Below are 25,790 nucleotides of genomic sequence, written 5' to 3'. Positions count from 1 at the left end.
CCTCCTGTGTCTGCAGGGGATGGGTGTTCTTGTTTCAGCTGGGATAGAATTAATTTTCTTCCTAGTAGCTGGTAGAGTGCTGTGATTTGTATTTAGTATGAGAATAATGTTGATAACACTGATGTTTTAGTTGTTGCTAAGCAGTCAAGGACTTTTCAGTTTCTCATACTAGCCTGTGAACAAGAATACAAGGAGTGCACAAAAGGCTGGGAGGGGACACAGTTGGGACAGCTGACCCCAACTGACCCAAGGGATATTCCATGTTCAGCATATAAATCTGGGGCAAGAAAAAGGAAGGGGAGGACATTTGGAGCGATGGTGTTTGTCTTCCCAAGTAACCATTGCACACAATGGAGCCCAGCATTCCTGGAGGTGGCTGAACACCGGCCTGCTCATGGGAAGGAGTGAATGAATCCCTTCTTTCGCTTAGCTTGTGTGCACAGCTTTTGTTACACCTATTAAACTGCCTTTATCTCAATACAGGAGTTTTCTCCCTTTTGATTCTCTCCCCCATCTCTCTGGGTTGGAGAGGAAGGGGGGCAGTGAGTGAGCAGCTGTGTGGTGCTTAGCTGCCAACTGGGGTTAAACCTTGACAATGGGTGGCCAAGGAGCAAAGCTTCCCCTATCTGCCCTCTGCACATGTGGGAACACATAAAACCCACCCTGGAGAGGAATCTGCTGCTGCTCCGTCTGCCTCTGGTGTCCACGCTCCTTGCCCAGCCCCAGCATCTTCCAGTCCTTTGGGATCCTCTACTCTGGCTCTAGAGCTCCTCCTTGGTGCTCAGCCAGCTGATTTGGTAAGCCTGTTCCCGCGGAAAAGCGCTCCTGGGCAAGCAGGCAGTGCCGACAGCATCTCTGGCAAGGGCCTGTGGCCCAGGTCTAGTGACAACCCAGCCCTGTCCTGCTGGTGAGGTGAGTATGGAGCTGTGCTTGTGGCTGGGTGAGAGCAGGGTGGGTGGGGGGAAGCTGTGCCTGTAGCAGGTGCTGTGCCCCCAGGGAAAGCGTGCCCATAGGGGTTGCCCTGCCCGGTCGGGGGCTGTGCCTCTGGGATTGCCGTGCCCACAGTGCTGCTGTGCTCACTTGGCTGTAATGCCTGTGGGGAGGCCATGGTCACTGGGGGGCCATGCCCACGAGGATGCCGTACCCGTGGTGGTGCTGTGCCCATTGGGATGCTGCAGCCCTGGGGCCTCTTTCTCCCAGGTGAACAGGAGCAGGAGGCAGAGCCATGTACCGAAGCACAGGCTGCAGCCTGACGCACTCGCTGGCAGGGAGCTGCTGTCACATTAGGGGCCAGTGCTGCCCCTGCGAGCTGGAGGGGAGAGCCAGGGGACACTGCCAGGCTGCAGCATTCCTGCCCCAAGCAGGCAGGGATGAGATGGGAACACGTATTGGATCCTTCTGTCCCAGCAAGGACAAAGCTCAATTCCCCCAGCTGTAGGCGGCCCCTGCTTCCCCCCTTCCCCCAAAACTACACCTGCCTTCTGTAGTCCATTTATTTATAGAAATTTAACATTAAAAACACACAGTATAAACCTGTAGAGCACAGTTCCAGCCCCTGTGCCCCAGGCAGCTAGGGGCAGGAGAGCCCCGTCCCTGCCCTAGCTCCTGCCTTCCCTCCCCCGCTGCAGGAGGAACATGCAGCTTCTCTGGGGTCCAGGGCTGCTCTGCGGAGGACACAAGAGCACAGCCTCGGTGCCCCGACCGGCAGGGTGCAGGCAGGGGGAGCAGCCCACTGCCTCATCGCTGGAGCTGCGGGTTGGTGCGCAGCAGCCACTCAATGGTTTCCAGCAGGTAGGACATGCCGTAGTGCCGGGCAATGTTCTGGAAGACGTTGATGTGCTCCATGAAGGTCTGGGGAGAAGGGAACAGGGAGGGGAGGAGGCTGCCCAGCACCCCTGGGTAGCAGGGGGGCTCCTGGGGGGGTCAGTCATGGCTTGGTGGGGCAGACGGCAGCACAGCAGGGCCCAGGGGCCAAGTGCTTAGAGAAGAGGCAGAGGAATGGCACCACAGGGCTCCTTGCTGTCCCTCGGTAGCTGCTGGCATGGGGCTGGGTGAGGCAGGAGGGTGTACCTGGGAGGAGATGGTGAGGGCAAAGTCTCCAGCACAGCTGCAGTACGTGGGCATGTGTGTCTCCTTCACACCATGACACTTCTTGCACACCTGGAGGCCAAGGAGTTTTAGGTGGGCCAGGAGATGAGGCCAAGCCCCCCTGCCAGGGGCAGAGTGAATGTGTCTGGCCTCAGCGAGCCAGGGGGACAGGCAGAGGGGGAAGCCCTGCACTCACCAAGTCCTGCAGCACGAAGGCCATCAGCTTCTTCTGCAGGGCTTCCATCAGAGCCACTTCAATGGCATCGGAGTCATACTGTGCCTGGCAGTTGGAGCAGACCCAGCTGGGCAGCACTGACCCATCCTAGGGGCAAAGAGGGAGCTGAGCACCACGAGTCCCAAGCACTGGGACAGCATAACCGGTTTCTCAAAAGGACAGAGCATCAGCCAAAGCCCAAGGGTGCTCAGACCTGTTACGAGCAGCTAGAAAAGGAGGCAAATACAAAATGGCCTTTAGGTGAGGTTGCTCACCAGCAGCAAGCAGAGCTGCAAAGCAAAGAGGTTAAAGAGAAAAGATGAGTAACGTGACTGACCGGCCTGCAGCGTGGCCATGCTGAGGCCTCTGGTGGCCCCAGGAAAGAGGCTGTACCTGGGAGAGGGCAGGGTCCTTGCAGAGGTCCAGGTCCCTGCAGAAGTTGCAGTTCCTGCAGATGACTTCAGGGAGCATGTAGGAACGGCAAGGGTCCCGAAACTGGGCTTCTTCTGAGAACTCGCCCACCTCGATGAGGCGCAGCAGGTCCCGGCGCAGTTTGTTCACCTGGTTGGTTATGTTGGCATCCAGAGACAGAACCTACCAGAATAGGAGCCAGGTGAGCCTACCAGAAGAGTGCCCTCACGACTTCGTATGGATGCAGGGCAAGACAAACTGGTTGTAGAGCACTCCTGGAGGAAATCTGTGGCAAATCTGAGCCATCGACAAGGACCAGAATTTGAGCCCTGACTGCAAACCTTCAGAAAAGGGGCCTGGCCCACCCTGCTGACCTTGCAAACGTATTTGATGAACTCCAAAGCCGGGTTGTTGAGCGGCAAGTAGGAGCCAGGCAGCACTGGGAACATGTCTGAAGGCTCAGTGGCATTACGAGAACCAGCCATCTTCTTCTGGATCTTCTGGGTGATGGTGAAGAAGCTCTGGGTGAGCTCATTGGCCACATAATCCTGGGAGAAGGTGATCATGCCTCGAAAGACAGAGCAGAGAGCACTCGAGCCATATGGTGGCATACAGGGACAGCAAGGTGGGGGGATCTCCACCTGCACCAGGGCTGCCCCGTGGCTTGGCACTCACCAGGCATGGCCCCCATCTCCCCCAGCGCCTCCTGGGACACCTGGCTGGTGCACCTCCTCTTGACTGGGGTGTTCCCGGGGGCATTGCGCCGCAGCTCCTCCTTCATGCTGTGGTACACGGCCACAATATAGGCTGGGGAGACACAGGCAAGGCTCCAGCAACTGCCCCAGTGCAGGCTCTCCCTGGCACTGGGCAGGCACAAGCAACCTCGTCCCCTCCCTGGGACAGCTCACCTGACACAATCATCAAGAAGTAGCTCTGGCAGGAGGCGGCCTGGGGCAGGAACTGCACGATGTTCCAGTTGTTCTCCAGCATCTCCTCCACATTCAGCTCCCCTTCCTGCTCCTCTTCCCCCACCGCTTCCTCCTCGTCCTCCTCTTCCTCGCTGCCCTCCTCCTCCGACACTTGCCTCTTGCTGGTGTCCTTCTGGAGGAGCCAGAGATATCACAGCAGTTCCTCTTGCCCAGCCAATGCCTCCCTGCTCAGCTCAACCCCCAGCACCCTGCTCCTGGGGAACGAGCGCTTCCCGTCTCTTACCTCCCCATAGTGGACACGAGAATCCACTTTTCCCTTGATACCTCCATAATTTGCTGGATCCATCCAGAGCAGGAACTCCCAGCAGCGGGAGAAAGAGATGGTCAGAGAGTGGAATATCTCCTTGGAATGAATGCTGGAGGGAAGAGACTGCGGTCACCCACAGTGTTGGCACCGTCCCTAGTTCAGAGCCTTCTCCAGGGGACACTGTGGGGAGGAGGTGGTGCTGGCAAGGAGAGAGAGGGTTCCCCTCTCCCATCCAACCACTGGTGAGGACCCCAAGGGAAGCCATGCCCAGGGAGTCTTGGCACCCTGTGCTTGTGTGGAGGTGCCTGTACCATGGCTGGGGTGCTGAGAGCCAGCCAGGGGATGAAGCGTTGGGCACCTCAAGTTCTCTTCTGGACTGAATCCTATGAGTATTCTTGGAATATTGCCTGTAGTAGACAGCTAAGGGACAGATCCCTGCTCCAGGCATGACAGCAAGAGAACTGGGCAGCCTTGTCCCTTCAGTAGCTTTGCAAAAAAAAAAAAAAAAAAAACAAAAAAACGCTGAGGCCCATCAAAAGGCAAAAAAATCAGCATCCTCCTTCCCGGTCCCAAGCCCTGCCTTGGCTCCATCATCTGAGAGCTCACCTCCAGGCCCAGCTTGGCAAGCCCACCCCACCTGTTGATGATGTACTCCATGTAGCTGATGGCGTCCTCGATGCGCCGCTTCTTGGTGCACAGAATGATCCGGTTGAAGTTGGCATAAACCACTGAGGAGCCCAGACGCTTGAACTCAGCCACCAGCCTGCAGGCAAGGCACAGGAGCGGGAGTCAGCAGGCAGGAAGGCAAAGCCCAAGCGGCTGCAACCTGTGGATGACATGCTGATCCTGCACAGTCAGGAGTTGAGCATGTTGGCAATGCCACGCCAGGGAGCTCACCCAAACCGTACGGGAGGTCCAATCTGCCGCCCGCTTCTGGAGGCTGTGGCAGAGAGGAGTGACTGTGGGTGTCAACAGCATCCTGGTCACCAACACCATGCCTGTCCCTTCCCCATTGACCAGCCTGGCACACTCCAGGTCTCACTTACTGCAGGAAAAGCTTCTTCATCATGTTGTGGAGCGTGCGGTGCAGTGCTGGGTCATAGAGCAGGGAGGATGGAGAGCGGAGCCAGCGGTAAAAGTGAATGACCTGGTTGTCTGCGTAGACATTGCGATACTGCGTGATCTCCTTCACCCAGCTCACCACCATGCTCTTCAGGATCCTGCCAGGGAGCAGAGACCAGCATCACCCCACCATCCACCAGTGACCCCTTCACCAGATAGGGACACTCAGGGCAGAAACTCTGCCAAAGCAGAGACATGTGAGCACAGGAGCCAGTATAACCTAGTGGAACACAAAGAAAGGAGAAACAGGAAAGGGCCAAGTCTTCACCAACATCCCCATACGTCTGCTGGCTGAGCCACCAGGCAGTCCTAAGCCCAAGATCTTCAAAAGTCTGTTGAGAAGACGCCTGACCTGCCCTCGAGACCTGAATTTATATCTAGAGCACCCACAAGCGCCATTGCTGGCACAAATCTGGGAAAGGCTAAACCTGGGAGAGAATGAGAACCAGGACCCCTGAGGGGACCTGCCAGGATGAAGACCAGGTGCTCCACCTCCTGCTGGTTCCTAGAACCATACCTGAAAGTGTTGGAGCAGAGGGCAGTTTCGTCATAGCTGGCTGGGATGTTGGCAGCTTGGTTCCCTGTCACCATGTCTTCTAGGGACGCTTGCTGAATCACGTCAAAGCTGATGCTCATGCTGGAGCATCCTTCCATGTCGTTTATGTGGTGGGATTGCAACACGGTGTTTACAGCCAGGCTCTGGATGTCCAGCTCCAGACACACTAACAGCAAACACAACCTCTCAGCAGGCAGGCAAGGACCAACAAGGACACCCTTCCTTGTCTCTCTGCCACAAATGCTTGTCAACATTTATGATCCATAGGTGTTGCCACACCGAGGGGGGAGATGCATTCACAGGTCTTGACTGGTACTTGTCTTCCAACAAGACCTGGACCCACTTAACCCTCTGGGGACCACCGTTTTTTTCTGGAAGCTGCAGCAGAGGAGCTCAGAAGAACTGACTGCCACTCAAGCTGCTTCCATCTCTGGGAAAGACCTGTCGCTGGGTCACCAGGGATGACCTTGCTCAGCACTACCACCCTACTCCCTTCTCACCTGTGGAGTAGCAGCCGGGGTTGTTTATCTCCACAGAAGCTCTCTCATCAAACTCCATGACTAGGCGATTGTCATCAGCCTCCTTACCCCCCAGGTCTGGGCGGGCCGTGGGTGAGAGCCACAGCAAGTGGTTGTGACGACGGAGGTGGCGCGAGAAGAACAGGTCAGAGCCAAAGGTGGAGATGTCCTCGGGGAGGTTCCCAACAGGGATGTGGTAGTACCTGGGGCACAGAGAGGGGAACAGTCATTGAAGTGGGCACAGCTGCAGAGAAGACAGGGACCCCTGCCCATCCCCTCAAGGGACGAGGCAGCCCCAGGGGAACACGGCCGCCCTGGGCACCTGCTCATCTCGAATGCCTGGGAGAGGCAGGTGTCCAGGTTGAGGTAGTGGCGGATCATGCGGCGGGCGGCATGGCGCTGCCAGTCCAGGACCGAGTAACTGACATCATCCACCAGCCGGATGGGGACCAAGGGGAACTCCTCGATGATGGGGATCCCGCTTGCCAGCCGTTTCAGGTCCCAGTTAGACTGCACAGCGACCAGCGTGGGGCCACGGCGCTCGTCCTGCATGAGGGAAAGGGGACACATCCTGGTGCACCTCTCCAGCGAGCACCTCTGCTCAGCAGGAAACCGGCAGTGCTGGATGTTGTGTCCCCGCAGCAGGTCCCCATGGTGGGGACAGCACACCCTGGCACTCCTGAAGCACCCAGCTCCATGCAGCCGGCTCTGCAGCTGAGCACAGGGATGGCAGGGAGATACGGAGGGGACCTCGCTGTTGGCACTGCCCTAGGTGAGCCACCCCAAGCAAGAGCAACACCCACTTTGCCCTTTGAGCAACACCCACTTCCACCCTTGATCTTCAGGCCAGCAGCTACATGCAGGTGCTGTTGGAACTGGTGCACCAGTGCCTTCCGCAGCATCCTCCCCTGCCTATGTGCCTGCACAGACAACGTCCCGTGGAGACCTTCCTTGCACCTTCACCTCACCTTGTAGCCCAGCAGCAGGCGCTGGATGGCTCTGTAGACGGCCTTGGGGTCGGTCTCAGCGCGCACCTCAAAGGTGTGCTTGTCCGGGGGCAGCAGCTCTTCACCTGCCTTTTCCAGCAGCGTGCTGCGCTCCACCGAGAAGAGGGTGGTGAGATTTGGCATCTGGTTGCTGCGTACCTGCACCCAAGGGGGACCAGGTCAGAGCCAGAGCGAGAGGGACCCTGGGTTGCACAGTCCTGGGGGGGTCTGTCCCCTCCACGCATCACCAGGTGCCTTCCAAGCCCTGCTGAAATGTGGCGGGGATGTGCAAGGTGTGCAGAAACCTCCTGCTGCCTGACCCCCATGACAGAATCACAGAGTGGTTTGGATTGGAAGGGCCCTCCCCAGCCCCCCCAGTGCCCCCCCTGCCATGAGCAGGGACATCTGCACCAGCTCAGGTTGCTCAGAGCCCCGTCCAGCCTGGCCTGGGATGTCTCCAGGGATGGGGCAGCCACCACATCTCTGGGCAACCTGGGCCAGTGTTTCCCTACCCTCATCATAAAACATTTCGTTTTATCTAGTCTGAACCTCTCCTCTTTCAGCTTAAAACTATCAGACCTTGTCCTGTTGCAACAGTCCCCATCTTTCATTATCAGTCCACTTTTAAGTCCGGAAAGGCTGCACTAAGATCTCCCCGCAGCTTCTCTTCTCCAGCTGAACACCCCAACTCTCTCAGCCTGTCCTCCCAGCAGATCTGGTCCAGCCTCGGATCACTTCTGTGGCTCCTCTGGCCCCGCTCCAGCAGGTCCATGTGTGTCCTGTGCTGAGGACCCAGAGCTGGACCAGCACTGCAGGGGGGGTCTCACCAGAGCGGAGCAGAGGGGCAGGATCCCCCCCAAACCTGCTGCCCACGGGGCTGGGGATGCAGCCCAGGACATCGTTGGCTTTCTGGGCTGCAACTATTCTGGCTCATGTCCAGCTTTCAACCGCCAGTGCCCCCAGTCCCCCAGCCTCCAAAGTCCCACCTTACCTTGTCCAGCACAAAGACAGCAGCTTTGCGCTGCGATGGGATGAAGAGGCCCAAGAGCGCCTTGCTGCCCTGGGAGCTGTGGTAGAGGTAGATGTGGCGAATGCTCCCTAGGGACAGAGCAGAGAGCATCAGTGGTACCCACAGACACCAGGTCCCGGGTTTCCCACAAGCCCCTCTCCCAGGGTGCCTCACCTGGCTCCAAGTAAGTGAACTGGGCCAGCGAGCGCATCTCCAGGTGCTCGATGTCAAAGGTTTCGGCCTCTCGCCCCTCCAGGTGCCTGACAAGCTGTCTGCTGACCATGCACACGCAGCCCAGGTGGATCAGGGCACGGAGGAGCAGCGGCACCTGTAATGATGGGGAGAGATGTGGTGGAACAATGTTCCGCCACCAAGCTCCTCTTGGGTGTTTCAGACCTAGAACAACCTGGGTTAAAAACCACAGGTAGGACACATCTGAGGTGCCTTCAGCATGAGTTTGTATTATCACCCTTGACGGTGTTGGAGATATAGAACAGGTATTGTAATTCTTAAGTCACATGTGTTCCTATCTGGTCTCAGATCCCACCATCAAGGGCAGCAGCAGGTACTTTGGAGGACCCATGGAGGGATATCTGGGCAATCTTGCAGCTCTGACACTCCCTCGAGACAAAGGCTTCATCTGAACTACCGGATAATCGGCACAGTGGAATATCCACCACTGATTTCCCCTGTTTTATTAACCTAAACTCCACCACTGCATAGGACTACTCCAGACTTGCTGTGGGACTTACTCCCAAAACACTGAGAAGCAATAAACATTCCTTGCCTAATCACACCTCCTTCGTGTCAGTTTTGATTTCATAGACCCCTAGCGCATCTCATTTTCAGATCTCTTTAGCAAGCCGAAGCATTCCTGTGTCCCTGAGTCCCATTCCTGCAAGGAAGCCTTTCTCTCCCTCGCATCCTCGTTGTCATTCTCCTATGTTAGTCTCGATACATTTTTTGGTGACCATGCTCAGAATTGGACTACAGGTGTTTAAAGATCAAGACAGATCTTTCCTTGCCTGGGACCATGTCCAGGTGGGTTCTCTGTATCTCCAAGGACAGAAACTCCACAAACCTCTGGGCAATCCACTCAATCATCCTTGCAGGAGAAGTTTTTTCTGATGTTTACGTGGAATCTCCCACATTTCAGTTTGTGCCCGCTGCCTCCCCTCCTCTTCCTGGGCACCCCTGAGAAGAGCCTGGCTCCTTTCCTTCACTCCTCCCATCGAGGGGTCCCCAGAGCCGCTTCTCTTCCAGCTTGAACAGTCCCAGCTTGCTCAGCCTCCCCTTGCATGACACATGATGCAACCCTCTGATTGTCTCACTTCCTTATATATCTTTAAAACATCTCCATGCCCCTTGTTGTACCTCAGTTGCTAAGTTTAATTTCCTCTTAGCTAGCTGCTTCTTGATTTTACCTAGTCCCACTGATTACAATAACACTATGGTAGCGGAGAGGACTCAGGTTTGCTACCAGAAGATTTTCTACAGATATGATGAATTTGTGTACATGCTCGTCCCTTTGGTAGAGTAATTTGAAATAAGTTTTAGGCACTGCTTACTAAGCTAAGTTTTAGGTACTGCTTACTAAACTAAGAGTTGTGCCTTGTCTTGAGGGACCTTTATCCAAATTTTCTAAAAGCAGAAATTTAAGGTGACTAAAACCGGTTTCTTTTATCATGCCCCACTGTAACACTTTCCAGGCTGTACCAATAACTTCAGTAGTTGAACTCTCCCAACTTTATGATGCTCTTTTTGCCCTTGCGACCTCTTGCATCTATCTCACAAAGCGTTAGTAGCTAATGGCACGCCTGCTCACATCAAGCTTGTCCTACTTAGGCAAAGACTTTTGATCCATAATAATTCTAAGTTTTATTATAGTAGCAAATTCTCTTGCCTTTATACTTTCTTTAACATATAGCTGTACTCTTACAATGGTGCAAACTACTCTCCCACTTCCATATAGGTCAAGTCCTGAGACTACAATGTCTTCTTGATTAAATTCCTGTCACTAGGTTTTGAGCTGCTGAACAAACCAGTGTCCAATAGAAGTGGGTATCCCAGTTTCCCATCTTCATTTTCAGGCTTTCAGCACTAATAACACTGGTAAATTTAATTTTGGCTTGACTGCTTTGTACTGAACTTCGTTTAGGTTGTTCTTGCTCTTCCTGAACTTTCAAGTTGTACGTTATTCATCTTTTATAACAGCCTTTATTACCTCATTTTTGAGGGCATGGCACCCAGACCTATGTACACCTCCACATGTGTTGGGGTTTCCCCCATCTTTACTCTAAATATCCCTTATCTTTTCTGGTACAAACACCAGCAGGCTGGTTCTGGTTTGGGTTAGAGGAAGCTCACCCTTTCTGCTTAAACGTTTAAATGCTTAAATTTCCCTGAAGTTTCCTGACTTCAAATAAACCCAACTCCCTTCTCCCAACATGCCTTAAACCCCGTGCTGATACTCTGCCCACATGAACATGGGTATATTCCCCAGCACTCTGCTATGCAGGGTCTTTGATTTTTGTTGTTGCACCAAGCTGCTGCATTTTTAAGTGCCAGGTGTCCTCCTGTGCCACTGGCACTCAGATTCACGACCTACCACTCAGCAATCCTTAAAAATGAGCACCCGGAGGAGTTACCTGCGTCTCATAGACTCCCTCGATGTCCGGAGCAGAGAGGTCCGCATTGATTTCATTGATGTGCTCTTGGTACATGTCTTCAGCGACCGAGTATTCATACAGGTTGTAAACCAAGTTTGAGCGGGGCAGGATCCTGTTGACCTGCCGAGGCCAGAGACACAGTTAGCGGGGCTCACCGCACCCCGTGGCACGGCTGCCAGGAGCTGGGGCCTGAGCCAGCCCAGCTCCTGGTGCCCCCCTCTGCTAAGAAAATCAGTGGTTTGTGCTCATGCACGTTACAAATTCCCGTAACAGAGAACCCGCTTTCTGGGCAGGCTGGGATTAGCAGAGGGACGGCGGACTGGCTGAGGTATATCCATGGAATTGGAGAGTGAGGCCCTGCAAGGCAGATGCTTGTAATATCTGCTTGCAGCGAAAGTGAAGCGCCTTGTCTCAACACAAGTGACCGTTTCCCCTTCCAGAAGGGGCAGGCCCTCACCTTCCTGTAGGCTGCTCCCTCCTCCGGCTTCGGGATGCGCTGGTTGACATAGAAGACCCGGGGGATGCTCAGCCTGATGCAGTGCAGGTCGCTCCCAATCACTGCCCACAGCCTGAACAGCCCGGGCTGGCTGCTCTCGGCGATCTGCAGGACGTGGGGTTGCAAAGTTAGTGTTAGACATAAGCACTGGTAACATGTTGGATCTCCCTGCTAAGCTGCAGAGCACTTTGTCGATCTGTATGGCCAGCTGGTGGCCACAAAGAGAGCAGGAGACTTAAAGAGTCGTCACTCCCAGCGCTGGAGTCCCCATGTCCTGCTACTGTCCCAGGGCACCATGGAGAAAACTCTCTGGCTGAGGCTGGCCAACCAACACGAGCTGACTCTTGACGCCAGCGAAATCGCTGAGATGTCCTGGACCAGCTGTCCCATCTGGAGCTCGTGCTTGCACACGGGCTGCCCGCAGCTCTGCGGGCCTTTCCGGGAGATGAAGTGGGTGACAAGGGGCTGGGCTCAGATGGCCACACGATGAGGGTTTGTGAAAATGCCTGGACGGCACCACCCCACCTCTGCGTTTGTATGTTGGCTGCTTTCAGGCATCACTGGAATCCTGCGCCCTCCACAGGCACACTATGCCCAGTGCTGGGCTTGCCAGTACAGGAGAGACATAAACATACTGGAGAGGGTCCAATGAAGGGCCACAAGGATTAAGAAGGGACAGGAGCATTTTTCATAAGAGGAAAGGCTGGGAGAGCTGGGACTGTCCAGCCTGGAGCAGAGGTCAGGAGGATCTCATCAATGTATAAAAATATCTGAAGGGAAGTGCAGAGGACAGAGCCTGGCTCTTCCCAGTGGTGCCCAGTGACAGGACCAGAGGCCGTGGGCACAAACCGGAACACAGGAGGGTCCCTCTGAACATCAGGAAACGCTTTTTCCCTGTGAGGGTAACCAAGCCCTGGCACAGGTTGCCCGGGGAGGCTGTGGAGTCTTCCACCTTGAGTGTACTCAAAAGACATCTGGACACTGTCCTGGGCAACTGGTTCTGAGAGGCCCCGCTTGAGCAGGAGGTTGGGCCAGGTGGACCCCAGAGCTGCCTCCAGCCTCAACCAGTGTTTCTGCGGTTCCGTGACTACTGCACAGAGTTGCCCACGGGCTGAACTGGAGCTGACCCAACTGGCAGATCAACATGCACATCCCAGATTCACCACCAAGAATGACCACGTGGGATGCTGTTTCCATACAGATGTGTGTGAACCTGAGGCTTTGCAGCCCCACTGGCCTCCCCAGGGTTAACACCAGAGTGGTGTTGGGGTGAGCATTCCCTGAGCTTCACCATTTGAGCTCAGACAGTGTCAATGCCATGCTTGCACCCCAGGCTGCCCCCCATGGCAGGTCCACTCCCTGGTACCTGCACGATCTGCCAGGGCAAGTCCAGGATACTGCGCGCTGTCCTGCGCAAGTAGCTGCCCAGCCCTTTGGAGAGGGCATCGCGGACCACTCCTCCACCGGCAGGCACTCCACCATCCTCCAGACGCCGCCTCTTCCGCCGCTCCCGCCGCTGCCGAGCCTGCAGCTCCCACTTCTTCTGGTGGTAGCGCAGCCAGACCAGCCGCTCTTCCTGAGTGGGGTGGCAGCACGCATGAGTGGAGCCAGAGACCAGCACAAGCTTCCCAGCACCACAACACAACACCATTAAGCCCAGCCCTCCATCTCCCAGACCCACATCACGTTCCTGCCCCAGCTTCCCTTTCCTCCATCAGTGGTTATATTTCTCCATCTCCTGGTTATATTTCTCCTTGTAGCCCTGAGCCATGGCTGCGCAGAGGGTTTCAGGAGATCCACAGCTTCCTCCTGGCAGCATCCAAGCTGCTTGGGTGGACAAGCACAGCCCCAAGTCATCTCTTGTCCAGCCTGCTTCACCCACCTTGGTGGTGCCCAAGGGTGGAGGTGGACCCAGGATCTCTCGCCAGGATTGGGATAGCTCCAGGTCCTGAGACATCTGTTGGCTTTCCTCTGCTGCAGGGACTCGCTTCCGCTTATTTGTGATGGGAACTGATGGCTGAAGGGTTTTGGCAGCCCCAAAGTCCTCTATGTCACCAATGTGTGAGCTGGGTGTCCCCTCTGGGGGCTGGTGGGCGAGGACCTGAGGGAGGAAGGACAGCAGGAGGATGTGGGTTGCCGATTAGTCCCAGCAGCACAGCCAGCACCTTTCCATCACCCTCTTTACCTGTCTCTTGCCTTCTGAAGTAAAGAGCTCATTGATTTTTTTCTGTTTGTACACATCGTTCTTCTCAAGGAGTTTCTTGTGGAGCCAGTCTGGGTGTCGGACCCGCGGCACTGGGTTCTTTACCTGGAGAGCATCTCCAAATCACACCAAGTCCTCTGACTGAAGCCCTCTGCCCACCCGCCCCACCATCCCATACCTGCTGCAGGGCTGCGGGAATGGTGATGATTTTCTGGATGGTGCTGCCCAATCTCTCAATGTAGTAGTCCCAGTCCAGGATCTGTGAAGAGGTCAGAGCAGCGGGTAGCAAGGAAAGCTGAGCAGAAAGCCACCAGACTCAGGATCAAGCATCTCCCTGGGTCCTCCACCCCCAGCACCCCACTTTGCTGGTGCAAGCAGCTGCTGCCCAGGTCGCACCTCCAAAGGGACGAGCCCTTGTCCCAGCGCCGGGACCACCCGCAGGGACGTCCCACTCACCGCGCGGATGTTGAAGTCCTGCAGAGAGGGGCTCTTCAGCCATTTTCGAAGGTAGTGTTTGCGCACGCTGGGCTCGGCTTGGAAGATGGCGAGGGGGATGGCCCTGGGGATGGCAGGGAAGCTCTTACCCTCCCGGAGCACGGTCTCGGCAGCACATGATCCCCTCTCCCAGCTCACGCAGCAGTTGTGCGGTTTTGCCTATCGCTAGTCCTGCTCCTGTTTTGAGCCAGCACACAGGTGAGTGCTTGGCCACATCACACCAGCTCACTCCCCACCTGCTACCCTGCTCTTCTCTTGGTTGCCCTCATACCGTCAAAAGCCTTGGCCCCTCAAGATGGGGTTACCTCTCGGTGACCGGAGACCCCTCTGGTTTCTTGGATATGATGAACCGGCAGCTCAGCCCTGCATCCTTCACCATCTGGTCCCCCAGAAACTCTGCCAGGCGCTTGGCAGTGCTGATGGAGGTGGATTTCTGCTCCCCGTAGTCCTCCAACTTGCGTGACATGGAGCGGTTCTCCGAGATCAGCTCAAACAGCTCTGAATCAGGCATGTTGGCAGCCTGAAAGGAAGGAAAAAACCCAAAGCTATAACAGCAAGAATCTAATGATCGAACCTTGCTGCTGCCAGATACAGGGCGCGCCTACACCCCGTTGGTGTGGCTCTTCACAGGAGCCTGGGAATTGCTCCATTTCAGCTGCCAATGTGACCTATTGAAAAGAGAGGGTGCGGGTTTGAGGCTTGCACTGCTTTATGCCATGGCTGGCCTGTGGCAGCACCGGTTTGTGCTGTACACACAGAGGAGCTGGGCTCACCAACAAGGTCATTGCAAAATGGAAGGACACAGTCAGGCTCTCAGACCCTCTCACCACCCAGTCTCTTGCATTTTCTCTGTTCTCCCGCTACTGTATAGCTGATGTCTCTGTGCTCCTCATAAAACGTGCCACAGGCAAGCGGCTCTGTCTTTCTCTTCCTCAGCAAATCCTTTAGCCAATGTCCTTGGGGGATGAGGGCCACCAGGCCAGCTCCACGAAGGAGATGGCTGCAGAAGGACACCACTCATGCAGTTACAGCTGAATGAGGAGCCCTTGCACTAAAGACACTAACCAGCAGCCCTAGAGAACCAAAGCAGCAGAAATAAGATGGAAGCGACCACCAGAGGCACAGCAGACCATCTACTCTGTGCAAGCAAAGTTCATCCTCCCCACAGTGCTCAGCCAGCTCTGACACTTCTCTGGCTCCACCTTGGGCACACAGACACGCTGAGCTGTGCCTACCTTGCTGTAGAGCACATCCAGCCAGTAATCGGCCACTTTGGCCACAGAAGCGTAGACCTCCTCCAGGGTGCTGCCTTTCAGAAAGGCTTCAAACACAGAAGACTGGAATATCTTCACCAGCTGCAGCTCTCCCCGGCGCTTCACCTCAAATCCCTTCAGCTCAGCCAGAGACCCGTCCTCGTTGAACACCGCGTACCTAGGAGACACGGCATGGGCAAGACGCGGCCTGCGCCAAGGGCCATGTCCTCCAGGATCCCGTTGGTGTCCCTCCTGCCGGGGCACTTCTCCCCATGCCACCATGACGCCATCCAGTGCATTCAACGGACACGGTGTTTGGCACGAGGATGATCTCAGAACATCTACAGCTGCTCAACCGACCGTTTAGACTTGGTCTGCAAAAGCACGTCAGCTCGTGCCCAGCTCATCCACACTGACTGGGAGAATCGTCTTAATTGCACACAAGTAAAGGGTGGGAGGTGAGAGCCCAGGTGGGGAAATGGAGTAAGATATTGGGAAGAGGTTTAGAGAGAAGAAAATTTCATCAGCTCCGATGCTGGCAAAGGGGTTCAGAGGAAACTGGATGTAGCCATGACATGACCACAGAAAAAGTCCTCCCCCTCTCCTTTCCTCTTGCATTTTTTTTTGCGTTACACATCCCTGCCAACTATTTGTGCATCTCAAGAAAAACCTTATGGGAATATCAGCTAAGAGAGAGGATACTCAAACCTACATCACTTGGCCAGCCCTTCTCCCACCTGACCACGCTCCTGTGGGCACGGCCTTCTCTTCCACCGCCGACAATGGTGCCTGCCAGGCAGCTCCAGGTTGTTTTGGTTGGAGAGCGACCAAGGAATGAGTGCACTCGCTAACATCCCCAAATGACACGAAACCAAGAAGCCCCGAGATAAGAGTCCTATGAGCAGAGCCTGCTCAGTGCTCGGCATCACCTCGACTCCTGTGGCAGGGACTCGTTGCTTGCAGAAAAGCACTGACAGGAGATGGTGGATGTTGGAGCTCGTCCCATGGGGCATTAAGCACAAAGGCACAGGGCTGTACAGACAGAGGGTGAGAAAGGGCAGCAACAGCACTTCTTGGAGCCAGACCCAGGTCTGCGGGCACCCCTCTAGCTAGTGGTTGCTACTGCTCTAGCTCGCATTCCTGTTTAGGAGGCTGCAGAGAAATCAGCAAAGTTCGGGTACAACTGTCCTGTAAAGTGACAGTAATGGCAGGACATGTTTCTTTCTCCATATAGAGAAGGAAGGGGAAACATCTAGGAGAAGCATTACTGGAGGTCTGTGAACTCCTGAGAGATGGGAAGGCAGGAACTGGCGAGTCTGAACAGATTAGGTTGAATGTAAGCAGTATTAGAAGTCCTCAGAGGGAAAGTTGAGGTTCTCCCACACAACTCAGAGCCAAACATGTCTGGTCACCAAGTTGAAGAAATGTTGATTTGCTGTTATCTTCTAAGATTTATTGTCATAGCGTGGCACTGGAGGCAAGCGCATAGCTGGATTCAAAGACAATCTGGTGTAAGAAATTCACAACTTAAAGCCAGTGAATCTAGCGTGCTGCCAGCTCCAGGAGCAAGGAACAACGTGCCCCACATGCACGAAGGGAAGGAGACCCTCAATCTGTTACCCAGGGGAAGTGATAATCTTGCAAGCTTGGAAATCTCACCTTTTCTTCAGCTTTTTGCCTTCCTCCTTGGAAGCTGGGAGGATCATGGCCAGGTATGGTCCATCCACCTCAAAAAAGATGCTGTTCTCCGAGCGCGTGACATAGGTGAGAGTGGCTGGGTCCTGCAGTTCTTGGTACTGGTCATTCGTGAAGCCTTCCTATGGGCACGGCCCAGGAGAACAGCTTCACTCAATAGCTGGGCTGGTTACAGCAGGAGATGCCCTCAGGCACACCCTGCCCAAAGGATCACTGAGTGCTCCTCTGAAAGCTACAGCACAATTTATGACTCAAAAAATCAAAACATCTGAGCTGTCTGTTGAAAAGGAAAATGCTTTGGACGCTAAAATTATATTCTTTTGTCTTACGGAATCTGCAGCAAGCAGGAGATGGGTTTGGACCTTTCTCTAGTCTGGACTCCCAGCCTACACAGTTGAGCACCCATCAACCCTGGCCTCTGACCAGCACCCTCTGCTGCAGGGACATCAGAGCCTCTGCCTTGGCTCAGGCGCTCTCTGGGCCATCAGCCCCCATGTCCCGCTCGCTGCATGTCCTCCCTGGTCAGCCCTCCTCCTTCGTCCCAGGCTGCAGAGCTGGCCTGGGAGGGTGCATGACTCACCTTCACCAGGATGTTCAGCATGGCACCGGGGTAGGAGATTGTCACCTTTGGCTTCTTGGCATTGGTTGACTTGACGACAAAGTTCTCTGGGAAGCTGTTGGGGAGGACACACCAAATTCCATCGGTATCCAGTTCCAGAGGTCTCCTAAGGAAGGAAGGAAGGTCACTGTCAGGAGAAGAGTAGATGATAGGTGAGGATCAGCTCTGTGTCCCCCATAAAGGCACAGGCAGCCTGTTGCATCCACTCTCTGGTCCCTTCTGCAAAGCAAACCCCCTGAATCTTCAACATTAACTGCTGAAACCTCAGGTGTTTAACATGCTCTCACATCTGTCCCAGATGCAGACAACCTCTCTTTCCCAGCCCAGCACATACTCACCCAATCTGCTCGATCAGTTCCCTGGCCTGGGTGATGATATTTGCTCCCGTGAAGCAGACGATGCCAGCCATCTCCATGGAGTACCAGCGAGCTCTGTGAGCAGAGGAGTCAAAGTGAAGAGCATGAAGTGCTCCCTCCCAAGCGCAGCTACAGAAAGGACAGGAGGACCTCCGGAGGAAGAATGGCAAGAAACACATCAACACTGGCCCTTGGTAGATTGTTCTCCTTGCCCTCGTTATGATGCTTCATACAAGCTGGAAACCCACTAACAGACAAGATTCCTGTCACTTATGGCCAACACTTGATGTCTGGCAGGAGTCTCCAGGATAAGAAGTCATTGGTAGAAGCAACAGGAGACTCTTACAGGCAGCAGCCACCGCCAACCTGGTGCTTCAGAAGCAGGTGAAGCAAGTGACAGCCTCCCTAGGACAATCCTAGTTTCCAAGAGTCCTCTCTGGAGGACCCCAGCATCGCCCCAAGGGGAGACTCACCCTTTCCGCATGACGTAGCCATAGAAAGAGTTGAGGATGCACTTGTGGGCCAGCTGCAGGGAGTCATACAGGATTTCCATGTTCTTACAGCGCTTCACTTCAGAGGCATCTCCTGTCTCCACCGCTGCAGATAACTTCTTCTTCCACACCTGCAAGCCACAGGCAGAGTCAGGATGATCCCACGCATCACTACTGGTGGTATCCATCTGGTTCCCCCACAGCCCCAGTATAGGCTTACAACTCTAGAACAGTATCTTTGCCATAGCATGAGCTAAACATTCCTTTTTCTTTTCCAGCACAGGAGGAGTTGGCCAGAGGTGCTTTGCCACAAGGTAGGAGGGACCAGCAACACCGGCCGTAACTCCGATGGCAACGATCAGAATTCAACCTGCGCCGGCAGCACTGCCGTGCTGCACCGTGTGTGCGCAGGCAAGAACCGAGCACTGCCTGCAGCAATCGATGGTGTCTGGCTAAACTGCAGAACTGCCTGTGTAAAAAAAGCTTCTCAGTCAGCTCCACAATTCATGGCAGAACAGGCAGCTGGGAGTAACAGTAAAGCAAACAGCTCGTTAATTAACTCTGCCAGAGGGCAGGGCCTTGTCATTGCCTTCAACACACTCCAAGAATAACGTGCCCTGGTGTCCTCTAGCATGAACCTCAAGCAGCAGAGAACTAGAATGTCCTCCTGCAAGTGACCATTCCTTTACCCAAGGTCTAGACCTTGCTTCTCAGCTTGTCTCGTTTCTCCATGTAGGAAGAACATCTCAGACTGAACCCGGCCAGACCAGATATATCAGAACAGAATAGACGAGGATTTGCTAAACCAGTGAGAACTGGAGATGCAGGTTTGTTTCCGACAGCACCACAGCAGCAGCAAATGCTGCGGCAGCAGCTGTTGAAGGTTCGGCAGTGAGAAGTTACAGCTGCCAGGAGCTCCACCACATCCTTCCCGAACACAAAGGCTGAATAGTGCAATCCATCAGGGCTCAGGTTTTCAGAGAGAGACGAGAGGTCCTGAGCCTTGGCAAGAAAAGTTAAACCAGAATTTGAGCTCGGTACCTTGTGCAGCCCCTTGAACTCGTAGCGGCGGTCCCTGAAAGCTCGCACTGTGTCCACATAGAAAGAGTTCTCTCGCTGGCAGATGGTGGTGACTCGTTCCTCCACCTTGGTGACGTGGATCTTCTTGTATGCCTTGCGGCAGTAATCTAGTTGAGGGAAGAAGCAGAGGGAGCTTCACAGGGATGGGTGCCCTGCTATGGACAGAGGGATGGGCACAGTGTGGACAGGGAGACATCTAAGCATCGGGTGAGCGGGGAGGCAGTCCTGCTGCAAAGGGAAGGAAGGCACCAGCACAGAGAAAGCAGCACCTTGTTATGGAGGTACGGGGGTAGGTGGGAGAAATAAATTCTTTGTGATGCATGTATGGCCCATCCAAAAAACCAGGCTCTGCCCCCAGCCGGCTGGATGGTTCTTCTGGACTGCATCACTCCAGGATAACATTATGCTTCTCCTTCATTAACAGGCTTTAATTAGCAGCCTTCCAAAAAATGGAGCCATTCATGTTTCAGTTCAAGTCCATGGCTCTCAACAGACAAAAAGACAAGCACTGACACACGCACCAGTGCCCAGCCCCTCTTTGGGAAGCACACAGGAGCCTGCTGGGATCCTGAGACCAGACCCAGCCTGAACTAACCCCACAGCCAAAGAGACGTAATTAATGGTGCGTACCGCTCACAGTCTAGGTTGCAAAACACTACTCCAGATCACGACATTGATTTTTTTTTTTTTTTTTTACCTGCCAGCCGCTTTTTCTCATACTTGGCTTGTTCTTCCCTGGAGAGCTCGTGGAAGGCACGGGGTGCTCCCTCAGGGGACAGCGGAGGGAACTTCTCTGACTCCAGCTGCTGCTGGATGCGGTGATACTCGCTGCGGCTGGCAGGCACTGCGGAGAACGGCCATCGGTTTCCCAGGGGAGAAGCAGGAATTTGTCTCCATCTCTGTGGGTTGGACTGCATGGTCCTTCCTGTACTTACTGAACTCTCCTCTCCACTGCCAAGTCATCCGGCGCTGACAGTTGGTACCCGGCTTGTTGAAGTCACAGGCTGCGCACGTGGCCTCATCCACCATGGCCGAGGGCTGGACACGGCAGGAGACACGAGGGGTTAGAGGGGACAGCTCTGCAGCTCGTGCCAGAGCCGGTGCTGGGTGGCAGAACAGCACAGGTGTGAACATCAGAGCCGGTGCTCAGTGAGTTCTCCCTTCTGGAGCCTTCCAGGAACACATAACCCACAGAAATAATAGCTGGTTTGGGGGAAGGGTCGCAGCTTAATAATTAGCTTAATATGATTTTAACAACCAACCCTGTCATGATTCAGTTAATTAAAAACCCTTCAATTTCCAGAGCTCATCTTTCCCCTTAAGTAATAAATCATGATCAGGTAACTTGCCATAAAACAGGCTTCCTAGGATACCAATCATTCTCAACTCTTTTGGTAACGTCAGAATGTACACGCATTCATTTAGAACTACAGGTTTGTGCTTGCAGCCAATCTATACAGCTCCTAGAGGATCCCAACTTGTAATATATATATGCACATACACATATAGATATAAAATACCTGAATCTTTACTAGGTTGGGTTTTGGTTTGTTTTTGAAGACTGGGATTCAGTGTCCCCAAAAGACAATGTTTAGTAACATCCATCCCCAGGAGATATACTGAGACTTGTTTCCGTCAATAAAGGAGTAAGAAAAAATCCAAAGGAGAGGGGAAGAAAAAAAAAAAAGAAAACAGTGTGGCAAGATGACATTTAGGAAAAAAAGGCACTGGCTGGTGCCCGGGCCTTACAGTGACACGTCACAGTGTCTCGGTCTCGCCACAGCCCGTTACCGCAACATGGGCTCAGGGCTCGATACCTGCAGGTTGTGCGACATAACCTGCCTGGTTACTGGGTCATAAAATTTCCATCGCAGTTCAAGCGTGGGAAAAATCCCTTTATTCAAGAAACCTACAGGTAATTCCAGGAACACGAGAACACTGCAAGCGCGGAGCTCCTGGTGGCACAAACCACCCCGCCTCTTGCAGCCTGGAGAGTACCGGGGGGCAGACACCCCGCAGTGGGGACCGAGCCCTCCCAGCCGGGCTGCGCCGGGCCAGGTGGGACATGAGCATCCCAGGAGCATCTGGGACAGCCCGGGATGGGCCTCAGCCCGCCCTCCTCGCTTAATTAAGCTGTAGCTCAACCTCTGCAGACCTGGCATCCACAGCAGCTGGACTGAATTTCGCACCCAGCCTTATCTGATCACCCTGCCCTGAGCAGAAAGTTCAGCCCTTGCTGTTAAGGGGATCCAACCAGGGGGACCACCAAGGTCATCTGAAAGATAAATTAGGAGAGGCCAGGTTGGTGTTACACACCTGCAACCTGTTGGTCAGAATGATGTTGGGGTACATGGCCCCCACGTCTAGATGGTAGATAAGGGGACACTCAATTCTGTTTGGAACATCCTTCAGGGAATTCAGTTTGATCTTGATTTCATCACAAACCTGTGTCAAGACAAAAAGAAGGGAAACTCAGACAGGAAGGAGTTAATGAGTCAAATACTTGTTGAGTTTGGTCCTTTACTCCTGCACAGGAACAGTGGCAGAACTGACTGGGGAAGAATTTAAAGGACCAAAGGAGCAGCATCAGGGACTCCTCAGCCACCAGTACTTTGGGTTTTGTTTTGTATGTCCAAGGAAGGCATTATCTGTAGGGGTACGTAGAAGGTGAGAGCAGCTACTTCCTAAAGGTTACTCAATTGAGGACCTTTTCAGTGCAAATAGGTTAATGGAGACAACAGCAAGGGCCAGAAGTCCCCAGTCAGTAACTGATGATGCCCTCCAAGAAACTCCAGACTCGGCTTTGGAGAGAGGCGACCTGCACTTTGTAGCTGATAAGCAGGGAACAAGAGGAACATGAGTATTTGGGATATCTGAGGAGTCTGTCTTCTCACTAAATCCCTTCCCAGCGCTCTCAGAGCTTTGCTCCTGGTTGAACCTGCAAAGGGGAAAGCAGGAACCATGTCTCTCAGGCAGGGCAGAGACTCTGGGCTGGGCTGGTCCTGGCTGGGGCTGGTTGTAACACCCCTTAACACCATCTACTCTGCAGGTGCCCATAGATGGGCTTCTTGGTCTCTCTCCATAGAGCATAAAGTAAACCTGAACAGGCACTTTAAAGCTGCAGCCTCAGCCTGGCAGCTCAGCCCTCCCTGCCAAGCCCAGCTGTGCCGTGGGCAACGTACCTCCTGGAAGTTGGTGACTTGATCCAACGGCAAACCCTCCTCTTCCTCGATGGCATGCCGCAGCGTCTTCTCCACGTGCTGCACCAGAAAGTCAAAGGCCGCAGGATTCTGCAGGGGCGTGGGACGGCGCTGGGACCGCGGGCAGCTGTCCCTGGCTGCCGGCTGGCAGCGCCTGCCCCGCTGCCCATGTCCCCGCCGCCCATGTCCCCGCCTGACCCGGCGAGCTCCAAGCACGGCCCTTGAGGCATGGGCAGGGTCTAGACCACTGCTGCCAGCTCAAGGCAAAAAAAAAAGCAACGAAGGGAACAGACAAGGGCAGCTGGTTGCCTTTGTGTCTGGTAGTACAGCACCTCTTGGCTGCTGCAAGGGTCCAAAGACACACACTTACTCCAGATCCTTTTATACACCCAGTGCATGCTCCCCATGATAATTCACTAGATGGTATTCACCAAAAAGTCTCGCACTAAGTGTGATGCATAGCCCGGCAGAGAATGAACCCACCTCTGAAAACTTAAGGGTTCATGAGCGCAACACAGGTGTGAAGCAGGGCAAGGGGCAGGCGATGGAGACGGCAGCATGAACCAGAAATAGGGGAAAATAGGGTTCTGAAGAAGCTTAGTTTGGGTACGAGAAGGACAGAGGGAGGACACGACCCCAAGGGGACAGAGACATATCTTCCAAGAACCACTGGCTCAAAATCAAACCCAAAACCGCGCTTGACCGCTCTCCCTTGCTGTTGGCAAGGTCCGGGTCTGCCCTGCTTCGTTTGAGGTACCAATGCCACTTGTTCTCCCGGCGAAGCACAAGCGGCCACTCGGACGCCCCCTCCCATCCCTTCCCACGCAGCTCACGTGCTCAGGGTCTCCTGACATATGACAGGGACAGCCCAAGCCCAGCGGGGACACAGGAGACGGGAACACAGCCGAGGGTTATTCCTCACCACCACGCTCACGAGGGCAGGGGCGGCTGCGAGGTCCCTTACCATTTTGAAGCGGCAGGGGATGTCACTGCGGAAAACCCCAGATTCCAGCGCTTCCACGTGGCCTCCCACGTACGTCTCCGAGTCCAGCACGTGGCCATCTTCTGTGAGTTTATTGAATTCCTGCTCCTGCTTGTTGGGGAAGATGATGTTGGCATGATAGGCCTGAACCATCAGCAGCGCCTCACAGAGTGTCCCAGATCCTTTTCTTAACACCTGCAGGAGAGACATCAAAGCTGGTTTTAAACTCAAAAGGAGTAGATTTAGATTAGATATAAGGAAGGAATTATTTACTATGAGGGTGGTGAGACACTGGCACAGGCTGCCCAGAGAAGTTGTGGATACCCCATCCCTGGAAAAGTTCATGGTCAGGCTGGATGCAACTTTGAACAACCCGATCTGGGTGAAGATGTCCCTGCTCGTGGCAAGGGGGGTTGGACTAGATGACCTTTGAAGGTCCCTTCCAGCCCAAACCACCCTGTGATTCAGCAAGAAGTGCTGTACCAGTGCTGGTGGGACCAGACTGGCCTTACGGCCACGTCGGCAACCTGGACATCTTCAGCTGGTGACACACACGTGACCGCGCAGCGGGCAGTGCTGCAGCCCATGGCAAGGGTGATGGGAACAAGTGAGAAACCGACTCCTTTGTGTTGGCCAGGAGGAGAGCAGGCTAAGGATGGTGCAAAGACCTCCAGACCTCTGCTGCCATCATCTCCTGACACTACTCCACTGTCAAACACCTTTGTAAGATAAAACAAGTGGGGACAGAAGGACATTTCCTACATGCTTCACACAGCTTCCTAGCCATCCTCCCTTCAGCTGACAGCAGCCATCAGGAGACCCAGCTTTACACGACCACAGCTGCAAGTAAACTTGGCTGAGCATGGAGCAGCTGCCATACTTTCTTGCTCCAGCCCCTGTGCTGCCAAGCCTGAGGTCCCTTGTTCTTAGGCACCTCTCTCAAAACACTCCAGGGCTGTGGAGAGAAAGCAGTAGCCTCCAAATCCACCCTCCCTCCCTGACATGAATGGGAAAGTGCCCAGGCAGTGGAAATCAGGTCTGTGGCCAGAGCATCCTGCAGCATGGGAGACGTGGCTCCTCACCTGGCAAAGAAATCACCGCTTCAGGAGTGCACCCACCTCATCAGGCTCCATGGGAATGATGGTGCACAAGGCGAAAATGAAAGGATGCACGTACTTCATATACATGTAATAGGTAGCAACTGCGTCGGACACTGAATAGGTGGCCAGGGTCTGTGAGGGAAGGGTGAGAGGCAAATTAATCCAAATCACTTGTGATAGAGCAGCTCAATTACAACAATTTTTCATTGCTTCCTTCTGGACACACTTGTATCAGTGGTAAGAAAGGAAAAGTGTATTTCTCCATATCCTAGGATGTAAAGAACTATCTGTTTGCTTCTGAGGACATCCTCCTCTAGCTCTAATTACACAGCAACACGTCAGCTTTGAAAGAGAAGAAATGCCTGGAGCGATAAGCCTGTTTCTTGTCCCTCCAGCAAGTCATGACTCTTGGTGGTGTTTCTGATTCAGGTGCTGCCTGCCATCTCACATTGATGTAAATAAATACAGAAAATACACAGTGCAATGCCAGTGCTAAAACCACTTCAAAGAAATCCTGCCCCACAAGCTCAAGTGCTTCTATGGCACTGGCAATTTGGGGAAACAAACTGAGTTACTTTCTCAAAAACCATTGTATTAAGCAAAACCATTTTGTAACACTTGAACTTAAGGATTGCATCATATTGCAGCTGCTCTAGGCTTTTTTTCCAAGCGCTCAGAGGAGATACAGTGCAGGGAGGGAATACCTGAGGCTCCTCCGTAGCCATCCGGCACATCTCTTCAGGGTCCAGCTCCACTGGGTCGTAACCCAGTTTTGCTTTAGCTGCTGCTTTCAGGTTGTGACTTCCCACTGGGAGGTAACTGTCTCTCTTCACCCACCTGGGCAGAATCACAAAAATACCAGTTTGGGTGGAGAAGCCAGCCCTGGCCTTCAAAAAGAGGCTCAGGCTTGCAAACAGGACCTCAGTTGCAAAGGGGACCTCTCACTGAGGACAGCCGAGAGCCCAGCATCCCAGTGCGGTGGAGTAAGAGGCTGCCCAGCTTTAGGCATCC

At 54.1% G+C, this 25,790-nt stretch overlaps 1 protein-coding gene across 1 annotated transcript in view; it reads right to left on the bottom strand.

Annotated features, from left to right (window-relative positions):
* Positions 1–1,708: 1,708 nt before the first annotated feature.
* Positions 1,709–25,790, bottom strand: part of POLE (DNA polymerase epsilon, catalytic subunit) — a 30,414-nt gene continuing 6,332 nt past the window's right edge. Inside the window, exons 12-48 of the mRNA XM_065646083.1 lie at positions 25,484–25,616; positions 24,798–24,911; positions 23,662–23,874; positions 22,680–22,787; positions 21,814–21,942; positions 20,433–20,535; positions 20,195–20,341; positions 19,459–19,604; positions 18,400–18,548; positions 17,909–18,001; positions 17,532–17,676; positions 16,916–17,073; positions 15,239–15,434; positions 14,309–14,523; positions 13,965–14,067; positions 13,687–13,767; positions 13,491–13,613; positions 13,188–13,406; positions 12,672–12,881; positions 11,267–11,410; positions 10,789–10,929; positions 8,315–8,468; positions 8,123–8,229; positions 7,114–7,290; positions 6,468–6,691; positions 6,128–6,348; positions 5,589–5,793; positions 4,996–5,169; positions 4,587–4,712; positions 3,926–4,058; positions 3,622–3,814; positions 3,389–3,520; positions 3,088–3,281; positions 2,696–2,896; positions 2,285–2,410; positions 2,071–2,160; positions 1,709–1,851 (exon numbers count right to left, since the gene is read on the bottom strand). Coding sequence (XP_065502155.1) covers positions 1,738–1,851; positions 2,071–2,160; positions 2,285–2,410; positions 2,696–2,896; positions 3,088–3,281; positions 3,389–3,520; positions 3,622–3,814; positions 3,926–4,058; positions 4,587–4,712; positions 4,996–5,169; positions 5,589–5,793; positions 6,128–6,348; positions 6,468–6,691; positions 7,114–7,290; positions 8,123–8,229; positions 8,315–8,468; positions 10,789–10,929; positions 11,267–11,410; positions 12,672–12,881; positions 13,188–13,406; positions 13,491–13,613; positions 13,687–13,767; positions 13,965–14,067; positions 14,309–14,523; positions 15,239–15,434; positions 16,916–17,073; positions 17,532–17,676; positions 17,909–18,001; positions 18,400–18,548; positions 19,459–19,604; positions 20,195–20,341; positions 20,433–20,535; positions 21,814–21,942; positions 22,680–22,787; positions 23,662–23,874; positions 24,798–24,911; positions 25,484–25,616 — 5,641 coding nt within the window. The 3' untranslated portion in view covers positions 1,709–1,737. The remainder of the gene's footprint in view (positions 1,852–2,070; positions 2,161–2,284; positions 2,411–2,695; positions 2,897–3,087; positions 3,282–3,388; positions 3,521–3,621; positions 3,815–3,925; positions 4,059–4,586; positions 4,713–4,995; positions 5,170–5,588; positions 5,794–6,127; positions 6,349–6,467; positions 6,692–7,113; positions 7,291–8,122; positions 8,230–8,314; positions 8,469–10,788; positions 10,930–11,266; positions 11,411–12,671; positions 12,882–13,187; positions 13,407–13,490; positions 13,614–13,686; positions 13,768–13,964; positions 14,068–14,308; positions 14,524–15,238; positions 15,435–16,915; positions 17,074–17,531; positions 17,677–17,908; positions 18,002–18,399; positions 18,549–19,458; positions 19,605–20,194; positions 20,342–20,432; positions 20,536–21,813; positions 21,943–22,679; positions 22,788–23,661; positions 23,875–24,797; positions 24,912–25,483; positions 25,617–25,790) is intronic.

The sequence above is a fragment of the Caloenas nicobarica genome, chromosome 16 (assembly GCF_036013445.1).
Source record: "Caloenas nicobarica isolate bCalNic1 chromosome 16, bCalNic1.hap1, whole genome shotgun sequence".
NCBI classification, from domain to species: domain Eukaryota; kingdom Metazoa; phylum Chordata; class Aves; order Columbiformes; family Columbidae; genus Caloenas; species Caloenas nicobarica.
This window is presented reverse-complemented; position numbering and strand designations above follow the sequence as displayed.